This window comes from Melospiza georgiana, chromosome 5, assembly GCF_028018845.1.
Source record: "Melospiza georgiana isolate bMelGeo1 chromosome 5, bMelGeo1.pri, whole genome shotgun sequence".
Classification (NCBI taxonomy): Eukaryota; Metazoa; Chordata; class Aves; order Passeriformes; family Passerellidae; genus Melospiza; species Melospiza georgiana.
Genome location: NC_080434.1, coordinates 51,588,903 through 51,606,288, shown reverse-complemented (window position 1 = coordinate 51,606,288; position 17,386 = coordinate 51,588,903). Strand labels below are relative to the sequence as shown.

At 38.0% G+C, this 17,386-nt stretch overlaps 2 protein-coding genes across 5 annotated transcripts in view; one reads left to right on the top strand and one right to left on the bottom strand.

Moving 5' to 3' along the window:
* WDR19 (WD repeat domain 19) overlaps positions 1-14,820 on the top strand; it is a 40,075-nt gene extending 25,255 nt beyond the window's left edge. For both annotated transcript variants that reach the window (XM_058025370.1, XM_058025369.1), the window contains 10 exons: positions 615-683; positions 1,043-1,120; positions 6,046-6,142; positions 8,222-8,346; positions 8,990-9,071; positions 9,689-9,839; positions 11,194-11,317; positions 13,019-13,095; positions 13,745-13,865; positions 14,639-14,820. In XM_058025370.1, the coding sequence (XP_057881353.1) occupies positions 615-683; positions 1,043-1,120; positions 6,046-6,142; positions 8,222-8,346; positions 8,990-9,071; positions 9,689-9,839; positions 11,194-11,317; positions 13,019-13,095; positions 13,745-13,859 (918 nt within the window). In that variant the 3' untranslated portion in view covers positions 13,860-13,865; positions 14,639-14,820. The remainder of the gene's footprint in view (positions 1-614; positions 684-1,042; positions 1,121-6,045; positions 6,143-8,221; positions 8,347-8,989; positions 9,072-9,688; positions 9,840-11,193; positions 11,318-13,018; positions 13,096-13,744; positions 13,866-14,638) is intronic.
* A 102-nt stretch (positions 14,821-14,922) lies between these two features.
* Positions 14,923-17,386, bottom strand: part of RFC1 (replication factor C subunit 1) — a 33,268-nt gene continuing 30,804 nt past the window's right edge. For all 3 annotated transcript variants that reach the window (XM_058025371.1, XM_058025372.1, XM_058025373.1), the window contains 2 exons: positions 16,271-16,462; positions 14,923-15,712 (listed from right to left, as the gene is read on the bottom strand). In XM_058025371.1, the coding sequence (XP_057881354.1) occupies positions 15,611-15,712; positions 16,271-16,462 (294 nt within the window). In that variant the 3' untranslated portion in view covers positions 14,923-15,610. The remainder of the gene's footprint in view (positions 15,713-16,270; positions 16,463-17,386) is intronic.

Here is a 17,386-nt window from a genome sequence, read left to right as displayed (position 1 = left end):
CTATTGTCAATGAATCTCTGAATGTCATGATCTGCAGCAGCAGATTTATTACATTTCATTGGCTTGACCTTTGGAGATTTGATTGCAGAGTAACTAATTCATTTAATTGCTGTAGCATGCCCTAACTGAAAGCTTTTTTTAAAAAAAGAAAATATGTTAATTGAAGTATATTGATTGACACACTTTTGATCAGTTACAAGTCTGTGAACTGATGCTTGTTAGATGTTTGACTTTTGCATACTGAACACATACAAAAAAAAAGACTGATTTTTGCAAATTGTGGCCATTGTAGATGACAGCTCCTTCAGCTGTGGCATGGAGGGCTCCATGACATTAAAAACATTATCACATTAATCACATTGTGACATTAATTACAGTAATCATTAAGTTGTTCTCACCACATTGCTGTGAACATCTTTCACAGTTAGTGGAGGTGAACACCAGAATTTGGGAAAGTCTCAGTTGTTTGAAGAGCAGCTGCTACCTCTGTAGTTGGGATAAGCATTCAGTGTGCCACTTGTCTTATCAAAATGCACAGAGAGAGAACCTGATAAAAATTAGAAAAAATGAGTTTCATGTATCTCAATTTTAACTGTACTTCTGTATCATTTTAGGCATTAAGGCACTTCTTGCAAAGTCCAAGCACAGAAGATAATTCAGCTATGGAAATGGCCATTGAAACAGTAAGCAACTTTGTTGAAACAAAATATTCTCCATCTTTTTGAGAACTTTACCTTCAGTACTATGACATTTTCCCAGCAATCACTGAGTGTGTTTGGTTAGATTGCAAATAGAAGGAAAACTGTATCAGTAAAGAAGATATCTAAACATGTCCAAAATTCTCAACACATTAGAAAATAAATACAAACTGCTGCATGTCAAAGCTGATGAACCAAAGAATCATCTGATTTGAACAAACAGAACTAAAAAAATCATATTCTATATCTATCTGGTTTCAGTGCTTTATTGAAAGGCTCCTTGTAAGTGAGTTATTTTTCTCTTCTTCTTTCATATCATAATTTCTTGTGTCTATTTTTAATAGGTGGGACGGGCAAAAGATGAAACCCTAACAAATCAGCTGATTGACTATCTTATGGGAGAGGGGGATGGCATGCCCCAGGTACTGTATTTTTATCACTGCTGTTGTGTCACATTTCTGTGCTACAAGATACTTTGAGCTTACTTTGTCCTAAAATTATTGGTAGGCACAGACTGTGCTTTTGCTTTCATTAGGGAGCAAGCCTTGTATGATCATTCCATGAGTCATTCAGTAACTCCAGATTCAGGAATAAAAGAAAGGAAGCAACTGTCTTAGATATAATATTTTTTCTTCAGTCATCTTTATGAAAGCAGGTAGTTGGACAGAGGAGGCCTATTGTGGAGGAAGGGTAGATATAAGTCTAATTGTGTCAGGAACCCTTGTCTTAACAAAGGAACCCACTTGCCGCGGCCAAACGTCCAGATACGGACAACATTGGAACCAGACCAGTGAAGAGATTTTTGCTTTTATTTCCAGCACATCAGTCTCAAAACATTCAATGGAGACATGATGTTAACAGCTCACTGATCCACACAAAATGTCCCCCGATGGTGGGGTGATACAGAAAGACATAAAATCATCTCAGTCTAGATTTCAGCTAATCATACATAGAAAACCACATATTGACAAGCATTCTATCCAATCTTATAAAACACACGTAATGGTAGCTAAAACAAAGACTGGTTCATAAGAGACAAAGAACCAGAGCTCTATTCATGCTACCCTTCTAAAGATATACATTAAATAACCTTGTTGCCATCTTAAAGCCAATTCTACAGAGGCCTATTGTTATTTGTCACATCTACTGCTTGGGAAACATTTCTGCTGTATCTGCAATGCTAACAGAACTTCAGTCTGAGGCCCACATACTTTTTTTAACCATTTCCTAAAAACCCTCTAATTTTATGGAATCCAACATTCCCAAATTAATGCTCATAGTGAGAGTAAGAGACAAAGCTTAGCTGCTTTGTTGTTGCCAGTTTGCCAGCTGGCTGTTGCCTTTCCCAGCTGGACAGTCAACATGTGTTATGTCTCGAGATGAGCTACAGCACTGATCTCTTCCTGCAGGAGCAGAGTTGGTCTGACTTTTGCAGTGGAAGAAAGTAAGGTACAAAGTAGGAGATACAACTCAAAACCCCAAGGTTGACCAGGCTGCAATAGTTCTTGTGTTCAACATCAGTGTAAGGCATAAAATGTTGCAGACAGGTTTTAAAAATCAGCAGCTCCTTTTTGATTTCTGAATGGCCTTGATGATAATAGAGCTTGTTGTACATTCAGTCATATTTGGGCTTGAGTTCATGGAATTAAGTAGCTGGACCACTTGAATTTTTACTGCCTATTACAGCAGACCTGGAATGTGAGCTAACTGGGGAAAGTCAGACCTCAGGTGAGGCTGTTGCAGTCTACTGTCAATTGCTTAGTCAAGGAATTTAGGGTCTCAAACAAAGTCGTGGTAAATACAGTCAGGTGCAATATGATACATATGGAAGTATAAATTATGCCTTGCTGAGGGCAATAAGGCTTGGTAATTATGGAGATGACAGGGGCTCAGTGCAGTAAGTTGATTTCACCCCTAATATTACAGCTATGGTTTACAATTCTGTTAGGAAGCTAGAAACTGTCTCTTTCCCCTCTGTATGAATTAAGGGTTTGAGATTTTAGACTTTTAGAGACATTGGGCATTTTATGGCCAAGCAAACTTTGCTTTTGTAAAAGGTAAAAAAAGGAGAGCCAAACCAAACCTCTATCTCTTTATTATTTACCTCTTACTTTACCTCTAATATGAGATGTGAACTTCAATAAAATTATGAGAGAAGCAAAACATAGCAAAACAAACAGAATTCAACTGCAAGAGCCCAAAGGAAATTAAGCTGTTGGAGGCACTGGATGAAAAACCTATGCAGTAGCAGTGTAAGCAAGACTAATTCCATATTTATGTTGGAATCTGGGTGGAGAGAAACTGTAGCATCTGGTCTCTTTTCTCAGAACAGCAGTCTAGCTGCCTCATTCAGAGAAGTCCATGGGACTGGGTAAGGGAAGTGAGCTACAGTATGATCTCCATAGTGAAGAGGTTCTAAAGATTTTAGAAAAGATTTGGGAATTTTTTGAATGCCATTATTGCTATATTGAACATTGTTTTGAACTTCAGTGCAGAGCTTTGTTTTCCTTATTTAAAAGCTCTCTCTTGTTCTTCTGAATGCTTTAATCCAATCTACCATAGTCTCTCTCAGTGAGTAACAAAATTTTACTTTATCCAATCATATAGATTTGCTTTAAGAACAATCATTATCTTCATTATGCTATGGAGACTGTTCTTGAATTTATCACGCAAGATATTATTGTTTTTAGAAAATAGAAGCTTCTATGTCGTGGCATTTTTGTAAAGCTGAAAGTAAGATTGAATTTATTGGTAGCCATGCAGCAGAAACTTGCTCATCATTTCAAGCATTGATCTTCAAACCAGATCATTACTGACTGGCTGATTGGTTTAAATCTTTCACAGCCAACAATTGTCTGGCATTTTAATGAAGTGTCATATTATCAAAATTATTATGCTCACGAAAATTTTGCTACAATATTGTCTAGCTAATTATAAACTATTTCTTAGATGTGTGATTATGTCAACTGTTGTGTTTGTTAATTTCAACATATATTCTTAATTTGTCATGTGCCCTCTTTCGGGGAACATTATCTAGCAAGGTTCTGCTGTTTTCCATGTGCATATTTTCTGAGTACATACATTTTAAAAAGAAAAATTAAACTAAAATGATGAATATCTAATCCTAAATCAGATTGCAATAACAAATTTTCCAAAGACCTTAGGAAATGTATTGTATTAGAAAATCTTTCCTGCATTTTCTGCTCCTTAACTTACTGATTTTAAAGGTAGGAGTATCAAAGTAAAACATGGGAATATTTTTTCTTGAATTACTTTCAATTTTTTTCAATTTTTTCTTATTTTTTTCCTTTTTTGGGGGGGGGGGGTAAATATTTAAAATATATTATTTAAGTTAAATATAATTAGGAACATGGCAAACACCATATAAGTCCACTGGTCCATGCTGGGACAGCATCGTTTCCTGCTGCAACACAAGAAAGGTTTCTGCTAATCATCAGTGGAATGGCCATCTGTGGCCATTAGGTGATATCAGAAATGGGGAAGAATTATAACCAACTAATTTTACTAATTTTTGGTTTACCCCACTAAGGGCATAGCAATTTTCCTTTTAAGGCAGTTTACAGTGGATAATTAATATCTGTTAATGTAAGTAGTTGCAGTTACTTTATTATCAAGATAACTATTTCATTATTCTTAAGTTACAATTCTTAATGATGTTCAACCTTCTGATCATGTATTGCCTAAAATTCTGCTCCATCATTAATTTAACAGTAATTCCTTTTGGTCACTTAATGTTTTTCCTTGTATTCAAGTTAGAAAGAAGTCTAATTTTGTCTTCTCTTTTCTTTCCATGTGCACTTCTTTCTCTCTTGCTTTCATTTCTGTGATTTTTTTTCTTTCTAATTTTTTCTTTGCTTAAGTACAGTCTAATCTTTGCAGTCATCTTCTCTACAAGGAAATATCTTTATATCTTTAATATATCCGTTCCCTTGAATTTCTGCTTTTTTTTGCTGTGCCTGAGCCTTACATACAAAACCCACACAGTATTCCAGAGAATAACACAACATTGATTAATACAATTATTGTTGTAGTAATTTTCATACCATTTTAACATAGAATACACACTTTAAGTATTTAGATTTACTACTAATATTGCAGAATTGGCTGGTTTGTATTTTTTTGCTAAGCTCTCCATAAAGTTGCAAGTGTTGTCTTTTTTTTTTTTTTTCATTTTTACATTTAAGTTGGAACCATACCATTATATACAATATTTAGCTTAATTTAATTCCAATTTACTAGTTATAAGATTATCATGTACAGGGTTTACTTTGTATTGACCCCATTTTTGAAATCACTGCTAATGATATAAAATAGTGACACTCATCCAATTTTTTTGCTCTTAATATTTCCTTTTCAACATAAGCAAGGTAATTTTATTTTGCTTTTTATTTTTTATACTTCTTTAATATCAATAAATAGAATGTTTTTAATATTTACTTTTTTCTATTTTCTTTTCTATTCCTATATTTTATTTTGTATTTTTAGGAATTACCTCTTGAGGATTTCCTCAATCCCAATTTTCTCAAAACCAAGCAAACTCTGATTTCTTATCAAAGACCAATTCTTTCTCTCATTGGTATTTTTTTTTTACTAGTCTTCTAGATATTTGAGTACACTTACAAAAATAGAACTCATGTTTGTTTTCTACAATATTACCATCCTGTTTTTTGATTTTGTTTTTAAATTATTTCACTAATTTGCCTGCTGTTAGATTGCAAGGTTTTGGGTGAACTGTTTGCTGCATTTGCCATTCTTGAGTTAGATAATTATCAAAAGTTCCTGGTGTAGCAAATCATAAATTTTATACGTCTTATTCAGCTAGTTGTCCCCTAATTTTCAATTTTTTAGCTCTCTTGGATGTCCACCATCTGGTCCCAGAACAATACATTCATTAGGGGCCAGATTTTGTCATCTGCATCCACACTAAGCAATGTCTGCATCCAGATCCGTAACACAATTTAAGCATTTCTGGCAAGACAAAGGAGTCCCTGGGTTCTTTTCTGACACTGTCAATGCCCACACAGCTGGAGCAGTTTGGTTTCCCCCTGTACAACTCCCCATGTGCATGGTGGTCTGTGGCTTTCTGCACCCTCCTGCCAGGGCTTGGCCAGCCCCTGCCAGCACTCCCTTCCCTCGGGCCCTAGCCCTGGCTGTTCTGTGCCTGGGCAGCAGCCAAGCCCTGCTGGGGTTCATACAGAGAGCTCTTCATGGAGCAAGCTTGTCTGCTTTCTTTGGAGAGTGTGCTGCTGGGATGAGCAAGTCAAGAAAGGGAACACAGCAGTCTGAATTTGGTCAGTACTAATTGCTTTTGTATGGTTTCATTCAGGATGCCAGGTACCTGTTCCGCTTGTACATGGCCCTAAAGCAGCACCGAGATGCTGCCAGAACTGCCATAATAATTGCCAGGGAGGAGCAGTGTTCAGGTAAGTCTGTTTTCTCTGATGTGATGGCAACTCTCATGCTGCCTCCTTAGGTGCCCTACTTAGGGTGCTGTTATTTGTGTAGAATTCTACTTAGAGAAGACATGTACTGGTGCTTTTAATCATATTCAGGTTCAGTTTTGAATTTGGAAGTAGACTTGGGGAAAACCTGTGGACTCACACTGTTATATTAAATACTGGGGGGAAAAGAAACTTCTGGAAAATAACTGTATTCTTTATACATGCAAGTAAACATAGTGATTGAGACAGCCCGTGGCTTTACCTTTCTGTCTACTACAAGTCATAGAATTGCCATTTCTGCATGTGGTTTCTGGGTTGGTACTGATCTTTTACCAGTGGAAAATTGGCAGAGGAGTTGATTTCTGTTGAAGGACCAGACATATGCTTACTTTAAGCTTGGTTTTGGGTTGCTAAAGTTAGAAAATGGGTTGCTAAAGTTAGAAAAAAATAAGAAGAGAGAGGGCTAGTAGCAAAATAGCTGCCACCTCCATTATTCACTCTCCTCTGTAGCCATGGCAACAACCCTACCATAACACTGCTTGCTTTTCATTTCAATTATGTAAAAGAAAAATCTATAGAGGAAAAATAGCAGTCTTGAGAATAACCCAGGCAAATTAACATTTATGGGCTGCTCCTTGGCTGCTCCTCAGCACTGGGCTAAGGAGTGGAAAAACCTCTGAAACCCTTGGCAAGTAAATCTCCCAATCCATCATAGAAGTGAATAATGTATTTGTGCTAATTATATAAGCAGGAAATGCAAAGGCTCAAGAGTTTAAATATTTATTAGCATCTCTGAATCTGAAAACTTGTATCTAAAATGCAGTATCCCGTGGTGTGTTTCATATTCCCTAGTAGTATAAATATGTTCTGCAACAGAGTAATAAGAAGCCCCATGTTTGTCTCATCAAAAGCACCAATCTTGCACTAACTGTTTCTTCTGGAGAGACAATTTTACATCAGCATCCTCTTTCTTCAGCAGATTTCAGTGAGCTTGATTGTGAAATTTGCACCAATATAGTTTGTTCTTTCCTTAAAAATCCATCTAATTATAATATTTAAGTCATACTGCTTGGTATTTTTCTTTGGGAATGCCATTTTAAGTGTAGTTTTGCTTGAAGTTGTTTTTATGTAATCACGTGATTTTAAGACTGTCTTATATTGAGAGTCAGCAATAGAATATAAAAGGATAATACTGTTTTCCAGCAACTAATTCTGAAGTGATATTTAGCTGTCTCACACAAATTTCACAGTTAGATTCAATTGTAGTGTATAACAAAACATTACAAATTGCTCTGTAGAGTGAAAACATCTGCTGATAGAGAAATACAGGGAGGCAAAGGAGAATGTTTGCTGAAATAACTAGAATTTCCTTTAAATGCCTCCAGCTGTGAAGAGTATGACTTTCTCAGCCTCTATGAATGTAAAAAATCCCAAAACAATCAGCAAAATAACCCCAAAACAAAACAAGAAAAAAACATCTTAAGAATAGACTAATTGCAAAACACTACTTGATTTCAGCTACATTGATTGTTTAATGAAATCCTGTGGTTTCAGGACAATCCTCGATCATAACCTTGAAACAGTACAACCTAGTGAAATAACATTCAAGTTTTAACTATCCCTTGACAGGTGTTGGGTTTGGTTGCAGAGGCAAGGAGTTGCCAAAGTAAATGATCAAGTTAAAGTATACTAAATTAATATTTAAAAAGTGGCCTTTGAATATCTGACATTGAAGGACAACAACAAGAAAATCTTTAAATGCTCTAAAAACATCTTCCACTTTTAAAGTTCATTATATAAATTGCCATCATATTTATATATCATATATATTTTGCTACTGTTTAGATTACTTCTCCTAGTGTAATTTCTTTTTTAAACTTCCTGGCTGATATTGTTTAGGATACTGTGACAAACAACTACTTGTGGCTTTCCAAAGAAATTGTCACGCAATGATTTTATTCAAAGGATCAGCATAACTTCTGCTTCCCTATATTTCATTAGTAAAGATATTGTTGTGAAAAATTTAAATTTACTGTTAATTGTTGGGATTTCTTTCTTAAGGAAACTATCGAAATGCACGTGATGTTCTTTTCAGTATGTATTCAGAGTTAAAGACCCAGAAGATTAAAATTTCTTCTGAGATGGCTACAAACCTTATGATTCTACACAGCTATATTTTAGTGAAGGTAAGGATGTGTAAGTTGCAGTGTCTGATTTACTGAACTCTATATATGGATGTTCTGTGTACATAAATTATATTGTCAATATAGATTGTATCACAGAATCCAAGTGCATGCCAACAGCAAGCTTCAGGAGGACAATCCATAGTTGTTTCTGCCTCTTTGAGTAGCGTATTCTTTTTTTAAATACTGAATAATTGAAAATTACATATAGCTTCCTGTTTTTCTTTTGCATTCGTGCTTACAAATACTATGCTACAACTATTTATTATTGTTGCTGTTGTTGCATTTGAGGTTATTATCCATAAGTAGATCACTGCTTTTCGGTAAATGAAGTTAAGCAGGGGCTCAAATGATTTCTCTTTGTTAACCCATGGATGCCCATCAGGATATCCATTCCTACAGCCAGCTTTGGCCTCCCTCTCTACCAGCAGTGGGGCAAGGGCTGCAAGTGCTGGGCTGAAGGCCAGAAGGACTGGAGAAGGGCCGTGCTGAGGTCTCTGGTCCCTTCTGTAGTCAGCTCTGCTCAGTTTCATGAAGGAGCTGTTGGCATGCAGCTCCCAGCAGGATGGATGCATGCCAAGAGCAGGCTGCTGGAACTCCTCTCCCCCATGGCTGCAGTAAATGTGGTTTGTGTGCTGTGTTCCAGATTCACGTGAAACGCGGTGACCACATGAAGGGAGCGCGGATGCTCATACGTGTGGCCAACAACATCAGCAAGTTCCCATCACGTGAGTGCTGACAGCAGAAGGGCTGTGCTCTACAGGGGGCAGCTCATTAATCAGCACTGCCCTGCAAGGTTCATCCTCCCCTGTCATCCTGTGGGCAACAACAGAGTGTAACTGCACAGTGTGCTCTGCATGCTCCTCCAGGCAGCTCTCCCATACACAGTGCTGGGATCCTCACCAGCACTTCAGTCTGTGCTCACTTTACTGCAGTACTGAGCAGCCTCAGCCACACAGTCTCAGGACTGTGTGTAATGAACTGACTGGTTCTGGGACTTCATCACCAATTTTTAATCAATCTTTTTTAAAATTTATTTTTGGGTACATGGAAAATGTAGACTGAAAAGTAGACTTTAAAGAGTGCAGACAGGATTTGGGAGAAATGGCTAAAATCAGAACATTCCTGCTGCCATGCTGAGTTTCAGGAGTGTGAGGCAGTGAGAGTTGAAACCATGGTTTCCCTGTATATGGTTCCAGGAATGCCCCATATTTGTACAACTGTGTACCATGACAAAGAAGAAAAATAGTCTTTTTTCATCAGTACTTTTTTAGCTGTATTAGCTTAAAGGTTTTAAACATTAATATTGGTAAATATTTGACATAATTGTTTCATTTGATTACAGATATTGTGCCAATCCTAACTTCAGCTGTGATTGAGTGTCACCGAGCAGGATTGAAAAACTCAGCCTTCAGTTTTGCTGCTATGTTGATGAGACCTGAGTATCGGAGTAAAATAGATCCAAAATACAAAAAGAAAATTGAAACAATGGTCAGGTGAGTGATGTTAATCAGATGAACACAGTTTCAAGGCTTTACTGTTTTTCACTTTTTATGTTTTTGCTCATAAAGCCTGTAGAGTGTTTTCACATTATTTCACTGTCTTATATTTGAAAGGCTAAGAACCATTTTCCACCCTTCTTTGAGATTTAAAGACTTCCTTTGAATGTGATAAGCCTTAAATGCAATGTGCATTTAAAATGTTTCCTAACCAGCAATAGTGTTTTCCATCTTCTCCCTACAGACACAAGTGCAGCCACAGAGCCTTAGTTGGTTTCTAGTTGAGAATCCACAGCCAGAATGCACCACAGGCTACTACAGCAGCAGCACTGTGCTCTTCTGTGATTTAGATGACTAAATTGCTAAGATAAAAAAGAATGGGAGGGCAAATAAAATATAGGAGTTCCTGCAGTTCCTGGCATTTTCTTACTTATCTGAAGTTTTGTTTTGATCCTAGTCAATATTTTCTGCCAGAGGAGGAAGCATAGTAATAGTAGAACAGTAGGGCAAGCATATGTAACACTTTTGTCATTTATTCTACTTGTCTCTAACCAAGGCTCAGGGACTTGCTGAGCTCATACTGATGCTTTAGGTATTTATTTGTGAAGTCTGTAAGCTCTCCATGAGCTTATCCAATCACTCTGCTTAAACGAAATATTTAATATTTAATTTAAATGTACATATTTAATGACAGTTGATTCCTACAACAAGTTCCATTGTGTCAAGACTGGTCTTAGCTAGTTAAGGCCTCGTAGGTTTTCCTCTTGGGAGAGATTTACCCTTTTCTGTGTAATTTATGATTTTAAACATGATTGATTTATTTCCCTTCTATCAGTTTTATCTTTTCAGGACCTAAAGAGTCTCAGCTTATATAGCTTTTTATGGATACTGGTTTTTATGGTGTTTCTCTGAAATTCTTACATTCTTCTGCCCTTCTGGAGGCAGTTAGAAGCTGTATGATCTTATCATGAAACCAGTTTTTTCTTACTCCCATTCTTTGTGGTCCCGCCACAAAAAAACTCTGAAATAAGGAAACCATAACTTTATAGTCAATACATATAGACTCTGAGTTTTGAAATCTTGTAAAGTATTAGGATTAGTTACACCTTTTAAAAGATAGTGGTGTTTCTAATTAAATGGAAAGTTATCTATTATTTCTGAGTTGACATAATTGTGATGAAGATTGGGTGATAGTTAAAAGGAAGGAGCTGATAGAATGCAAAATAACAGCTGGAAGTTATGCAAGTAACTCAAAGGAAGAACACTTGCTAAATATCAAAGGCATTGGAAACCAGCTTTGTTAAGTTCAAACAGCTTGAAGGTTTTATTCACAGCTGTATCTCTGTTTTAGACGTCGGGACACAACTGAGACAGAAGAGCCAACCACAGCCTGTCCCTACTGTGCTTTCCAGCTCCCAGAGTGTGAACTTCTGTGTCCCAGCTGTAAAAACAACCTTCCATACTGCATTGCAACTGTGAGTGCCTGCTGTGCTTTCTGCACTGTGACAGTAAAGGCAAAGCTGCTTTCCCTTCTAAAAATAAGTTCATTTGAACTTCTTCAGTTTGCTAGTGGATCCAAGCCAGATATTTTTATGCATTTATGGGTTTTTCTAATCTGTTGCCAAATTTCTTTTTGTCTTTGACTATTGTAAGAGTGTCCTCACTCACCACCTACAAGTAGCAGGCACTTGAGGGTGCCAGTAAATTCAGGAAGACATTCTGGGAGACTTCAGCTTCCTGAGAAAGCAGGTGCAGCACCAGGAATCCCCAGCACACACATTTGGTGTAGTTGGTGCACTGGGGAGAATACAGACTACTGCTGCTGCTGCCTTCCCAGCTCAGCCATTTGCCCAGGGGCTCAAGTGCTCAGAGAACTAACAGAAGTCCCTCTTTCCTTTTCCATGTACAAGAGCTTGTGGAGGTCACAGCTCACGTCCCCTAAGCTACCAAGACTTAAAAAACAAAAATTAAAAACAAACCAACTGAACAAAAAAAAAATCAACAAAACTTCAGAAAGCTCTTTTGGGAAATTAAGTGCATCCAATGCTAATGCTTCAGGCAGTGACCTCAGCAGTTCTCACATTACTCATCTTTACAGAAATGAGAAGTTCTAAAATTTTTTGTTTCTTTAGAGTGTACTGAAAATGTAGGGATGGCATACATTCTTGGTGGAAGTTCCTGTACAGCTACTGTATAACTAATACAGTTTTTACTGGGTTCATGTGAATTGTTATACTATAATTGCAGGGAAAAAAAGAGAACTTACTTGAACAGGGAACAAATGTTGAGTTAACATTCTTTATTAAAACTAAAGAATTAAGTCTCACAAAAAAATTAATATCCATTATATGGGGGTCTTTTTGTTCTATTGGTTTAGCAGAATAAGATGACAGGTATACTTTAGAAGTAGTATCTTTAGGAAAACAAAGGATTTTAAATAGAATTTTATGAGCCAAACACAAGGTACATGTTAATGTATGTTACACAATATTTATTTAGGCTCCATCTTGGCCACAGTTTGTTTATGTCACAGTGTTTGCAGATATTAGGACTGTAGCATTTTCAAATATCAAACCAGAGTCAGTGTCAAAACAGTCTGCTGTTGCATATCGTATTAGCACATAAATCTCTCAGGATAGGTCAAGGTGCTGCTGTGTTTTTTTACAGTATTAAAAAGATACATATAAATTCCTTCTATCAAAAGTAAACTAGTAAACTGTAGCAAAAAAAAGAAAGTGTAAAGAGGCAAAGGCCAGGCAGGCTCACAAATGAGTGCTGAATGTGACCTACTGGGCTCAGGTGCTGTGGCTTTTGGGGGCATTTTTGGTATGTTACATACAACACCAAAAATGCCAGCAGATTTAAGTACAGCGCTGGGTACAGATCTACTGATAGCATTCTAGAATTGCCAAACAAGAAGAATTTTAAACACTGTAATTCAGTATATTCCTAGATTTCCATTTTAAAAAGAGGAATGCAAATGCTAACACTGCATCTGTGAGAGCTCCTTTTGTAGTTACAGAATTTACACAGTAATCAAGCTACAGTAACACTATGTGGGGCTTTTAATTCAAGATCTTAGTTGCTGGGGCTTTCTCATAGCAACAGGTCCAAAAGGAAATGCTCTGTAGGCAGGCAGCACTTGCCCCTCAGTTAGCAGCAGTTTCTGTCTGCAGGGTCGGCACATGGTGCGCGATGACTGGACAGTTTGCCCACACTGTGACTTTCCTGCCCTCTACTCAGAATTCAAGAAGTAAGTTGGGATTTTTTTCTATTGCAGTATTCCAATGTTTCTTCTTGTTTTAGCAGCTAATGGATCATTTGGTACTAAAAACGTGTAATAGGGCTGGGCTGGGTGGAAGAATTCCCCTTACTTGGTAATTGCACGTTAGACTCTCAGAGAACTTTGCTTCAAAGTTGAGCAAAATGATAGGATATGATAAAATAACTGGGCCAGGGATGCAGGGCTCCAACTGAAACAGCAAGGAAGATGGATGGTGAGCTTGTTTAAGTTCTCAGCTCTGTCCAGGAAGAAGGCCTGAGATGGGGGGAGGGCAGGAACACAGATACACCAGCAATCACCAAAACCAACGAAGTGCACATAGAATTGGGTACAGACTAAGACAGCAAAAATGTCTTGTCCCTCATAATCACATGTGACAATGGGATAGCTCTGTTCCAATATCAGCAAAACCTCCTTTGTTATATGTTTAAATGCAAACAGCAGCCTTCCTCATGTGGTTCTCAAATGCTGAAAACGTAGACAGAAGCAGCCATTGCTCTGACCTGCACTTGTTACAAGCACTGGTCAGAACTCTGGTGTAGGCTTTGTGCCTCAGGCCCAACTTCCTTTGAAAAATGGTAGAATTTGCTTTTGACCAGTTACCCTTCCTTTAAAACAGCCTGTTACAGACTGAAAATGTGTGTCCCATGTGTTCTGAAAGGATAAACATTGCTGATCTTAAGAAAATAAATGACTGCACAGAGTACCTCAAACTAGAAGACGAGGACCAGTAAATTCAGGTATGGCCTACAGCCTGTACTTCTTACTTAACAGGGTTCATTCTAGACAGCTCTGGAGTTTTTCCTAGTAAGGAATCTTACCTTAGAGCCTGGGTCAATGCCTCAGATAACTTGAGACCCAGTTCTATCACCTATTTGCCCTCAGGCATGCAAACATCAGTAGGTTTTGCTACTGCAACTGACCTGGTTGTTAAATTGTGCTTTAACTCAGTTTACCTCTATGACTACATTAACATCCCCAAACTGTTGTGGTTTGGAACATGTTCCTGAACACCAGGTGTGCTTGAGTAGCACAGAGAATAGTTTGAAGATCTCAGCATCATCCAAACTTCCCCAGCTCTTCCAGCACAGGTTTAAGTGTGGGGGGAGAGAGAGCAAGGGGGGCACTAACTGGAAGGAGCAAATCTAAAATGCAGGTTACATGATCTTGCCTATGTAACAGAATCTATCCCAGGATAACAGCAAGTACTGGCCTGAAATACTCATCCTTCTAAGAATGAGAGCATGGCTCTGTCTATACCAAAGACTTAGATCCAGGACTTCAGTTGTTTTTTTTTTTTAATGGTAACTGAAAATGAGTTAACAGTGTTCTTCAATAATGTTAATAGTTTCAATAATTGCAATTTACTACTGCAAACACCTTATGTGAAAACTGAGCTGTACGTCACAGTAATGTACTCAAGTTCTTTTGGGGAATTTTTAGATTATTTACTTTTCCTGATCTGCTATCACAGTATCTCAGAATATAATTAACCACCTCTGTTTATTTCCAGAACTGCTTGTGTTGGCTGGCAAGCAGCAAGGGAAGCTCTATCACTACATCAAATATCTCTTCCCCAGGCCTATTAACAGCCATGTCACTTCTATTTTGTGATATTTGTAACTATTTAGCTTTTGATAAATTTTGTACTTTGGTTTACTGTAGCAATAAAACTGATAATTGTTACAAACAAAATCTGCATTTCATCTTCAAAGACAAACCACAGAGCCATCTTTGTAATATGAGTGGCAGGAACAAAAAACACTTCCCCCTACTGTTTTCTTTTTCAGTATCTGTTCTGAACTGTTATGAATATTTTCAATTAAACATTTTTCACTCTTTAAATATTCCTTTCTGGTTTTGATTAAAGATATAACTTATTCAAGTACAGACTTTTGGAAGTAAATCCCTCACTGTTTTTCTGTGTCTCTAACTGAACAAAAAGGAAGTTGTAGGAAAAGAGGAATGCCACATCATGTATGTAAAGGAAAACCAAAAGTGTGGAATAAAGGAGGGAAACAGGACAGAACACTCCATGAACTTAACCAAAGCTTTAAAATAATCCTGTGAAACATTTTATTGTAATTTTATATACTGCTTAATTTCTGTAATGTACAAATAAGCCATTTATGTATGGGAGTTTTTGCATCATGTACTATTTACAAGACTTCACCACGTAATGTCAGGGGATTTATATTAAAAAAAAAAGCAGTGAAGTCCTAGGAAGACTCAGCAGAAATGCCAGGTAACTGAGCATGACATTTTCAGCATGTTCATGCACCTGGTGTCGTTGCACAAGGAAGTTTAGCTTGTAACATGTACCATGTCAGGAGTAAGCACAGCAGGGTGAGAGCACAAGAGCTACAGCACCTCTATAAGAGGAGCATTTTCAACGCACTGGTTCTGCTTTCCCAGCAGCAGCACTGCATCAATTTCATGTTTCTGGCAGAAGTTATATATGCAAAGCTGTGTCCAAAGCAAGGTTTTACTCTAAATGCCTTGTTTTCTCTTTTCTCTTCCCTTCTTTTTTTGTTGTTTCTTCATTTTTCTCTCTTTTTGGCAGCTTGGAAGACTTCACCTTTTTTTGCTACAAACAGAAATACAGGCAGTTTAAAATCCAGCTGACAAAAGTCAAAATGTAGTCAAGTGTTAAGGGAAAAGCTACCTCTTTCCCTCCCCGTTCAGGTGTGAAGTTTCTAAATGCCATAGAGAGTACAGGCTACCATCTTCAGTCTTAAGGGTCCCCATTTGGTGATACCTACAAAGGTCTTACTAGAATTGTCATCTGTAGGAAACACGGGCACAGGCCTATAGTGGCTCCTTGCCACTGGCACTATCCTCATCAACACTTGAAATATTACTAAGTTTTGGAATTGGATGCAGAATTTTAGATTTAGAGTGATGTCTCACTTTGGTCCAAAATAAGACAATGGATGGAAGTAACTTAGACTCTTCCACACTACCACCAGTTAAAATTTTAAAAGTTGAGAGATTGTATAATACTTCTATGATTTTTTTTTCTTAATTCATTAAGATGATGTTAGAAGTCACAGAAAGGTAACTAAAAACAGAAAGGTAACTAAAAACAAACCAAAAAGCCCCAAAATTTCAGTGAGATTTTTTAATACTGAGGAAATTAAATCACCTTAATCATTGCATCACTGTCAACCGTGTCCTGCTCATCCTCATCAGACTGGATCTCTTCCACAGCCAAGTCCTCACTGAGCTCTAAGGTCGCTGCAGAGGCTGACTGCCTTTTGGATGCCTTGGCAGCACTGAGTGAGTATGGAGTCAGGTGTGCCTCTTTGTTGTAGGCACGTGTGAAAGCTGCTTTCACCTGGAAGGAAGGAAACTGAGCATCAGTTTAGGAACTGTACATTGTTAGCAACTTACTGAGAGATTCCACATCAACTTTCCTTTGGAAAGGCGTGACCAAAGATACACAGAAGATGACACTCTCAAAAGGACACAGAAAGCATTTAAGAGCTGTATGGCAAAGGCTCCTTTTAAACAAGTCCCACATAATCCTCAGTAAAGTGTGTATCTTCAGATGCTTGCTCAGGCCTACAACAGTTTCAGCAAAGTCACACCAGAGCCCCCTTCAGCAGCACTGTACACTTGCCAGACTAAGCAGCATATTCAGACTAGGGGAAAACACCTGATAGTAGTGTAGGTTTCGTTACCAGCAGGTTCTTCTCTTTCCATGAGCACCTGATCTTTTTCAGACCACAACTGCCTAGTTTGTAAAAGCAATTTGAGCTTAAGCTCTCCTTGTACCAGGTGAGGGGCCCAACCACTGGAGTGCAGTGGCTGGGTGCTGGAAGAGCAGCACACAAAGCACCCCAGGTCTGGCAGTTCTGTCTGACAGACTGGGAAAGGTGTAAGCTGCCAGGCAGCCTCTGAAGGCAGTGCCTGCTCTGTAACACAGGCAGCTGTGTGTCCCTCCTCCTTTGCACGATGGTAAGACAGGCAGGGCTGTGCCTGAAGGACACAGACCTTACAGCCAGAGCCTCCTTGTAGAAAGGTACCAGCTTTCCCTGTCCTTCCTGTGTTCTGCTTCTATACCCAAGACACAACAGACTCCTAATAATCCTTTACACCAGGAACAAAAAGTGTAAGACTCCTGAGTGATGCACAGCCTGATCACCTTTTAGGACTTAGCCCTGAACTTAGTGGTATGTTTCACAGCTGATTCACAAACCCTAATGTTAATTATGGTTAAGCTGGTCCACCAACTTCAGCCTTTCCAAAGCACATCCAT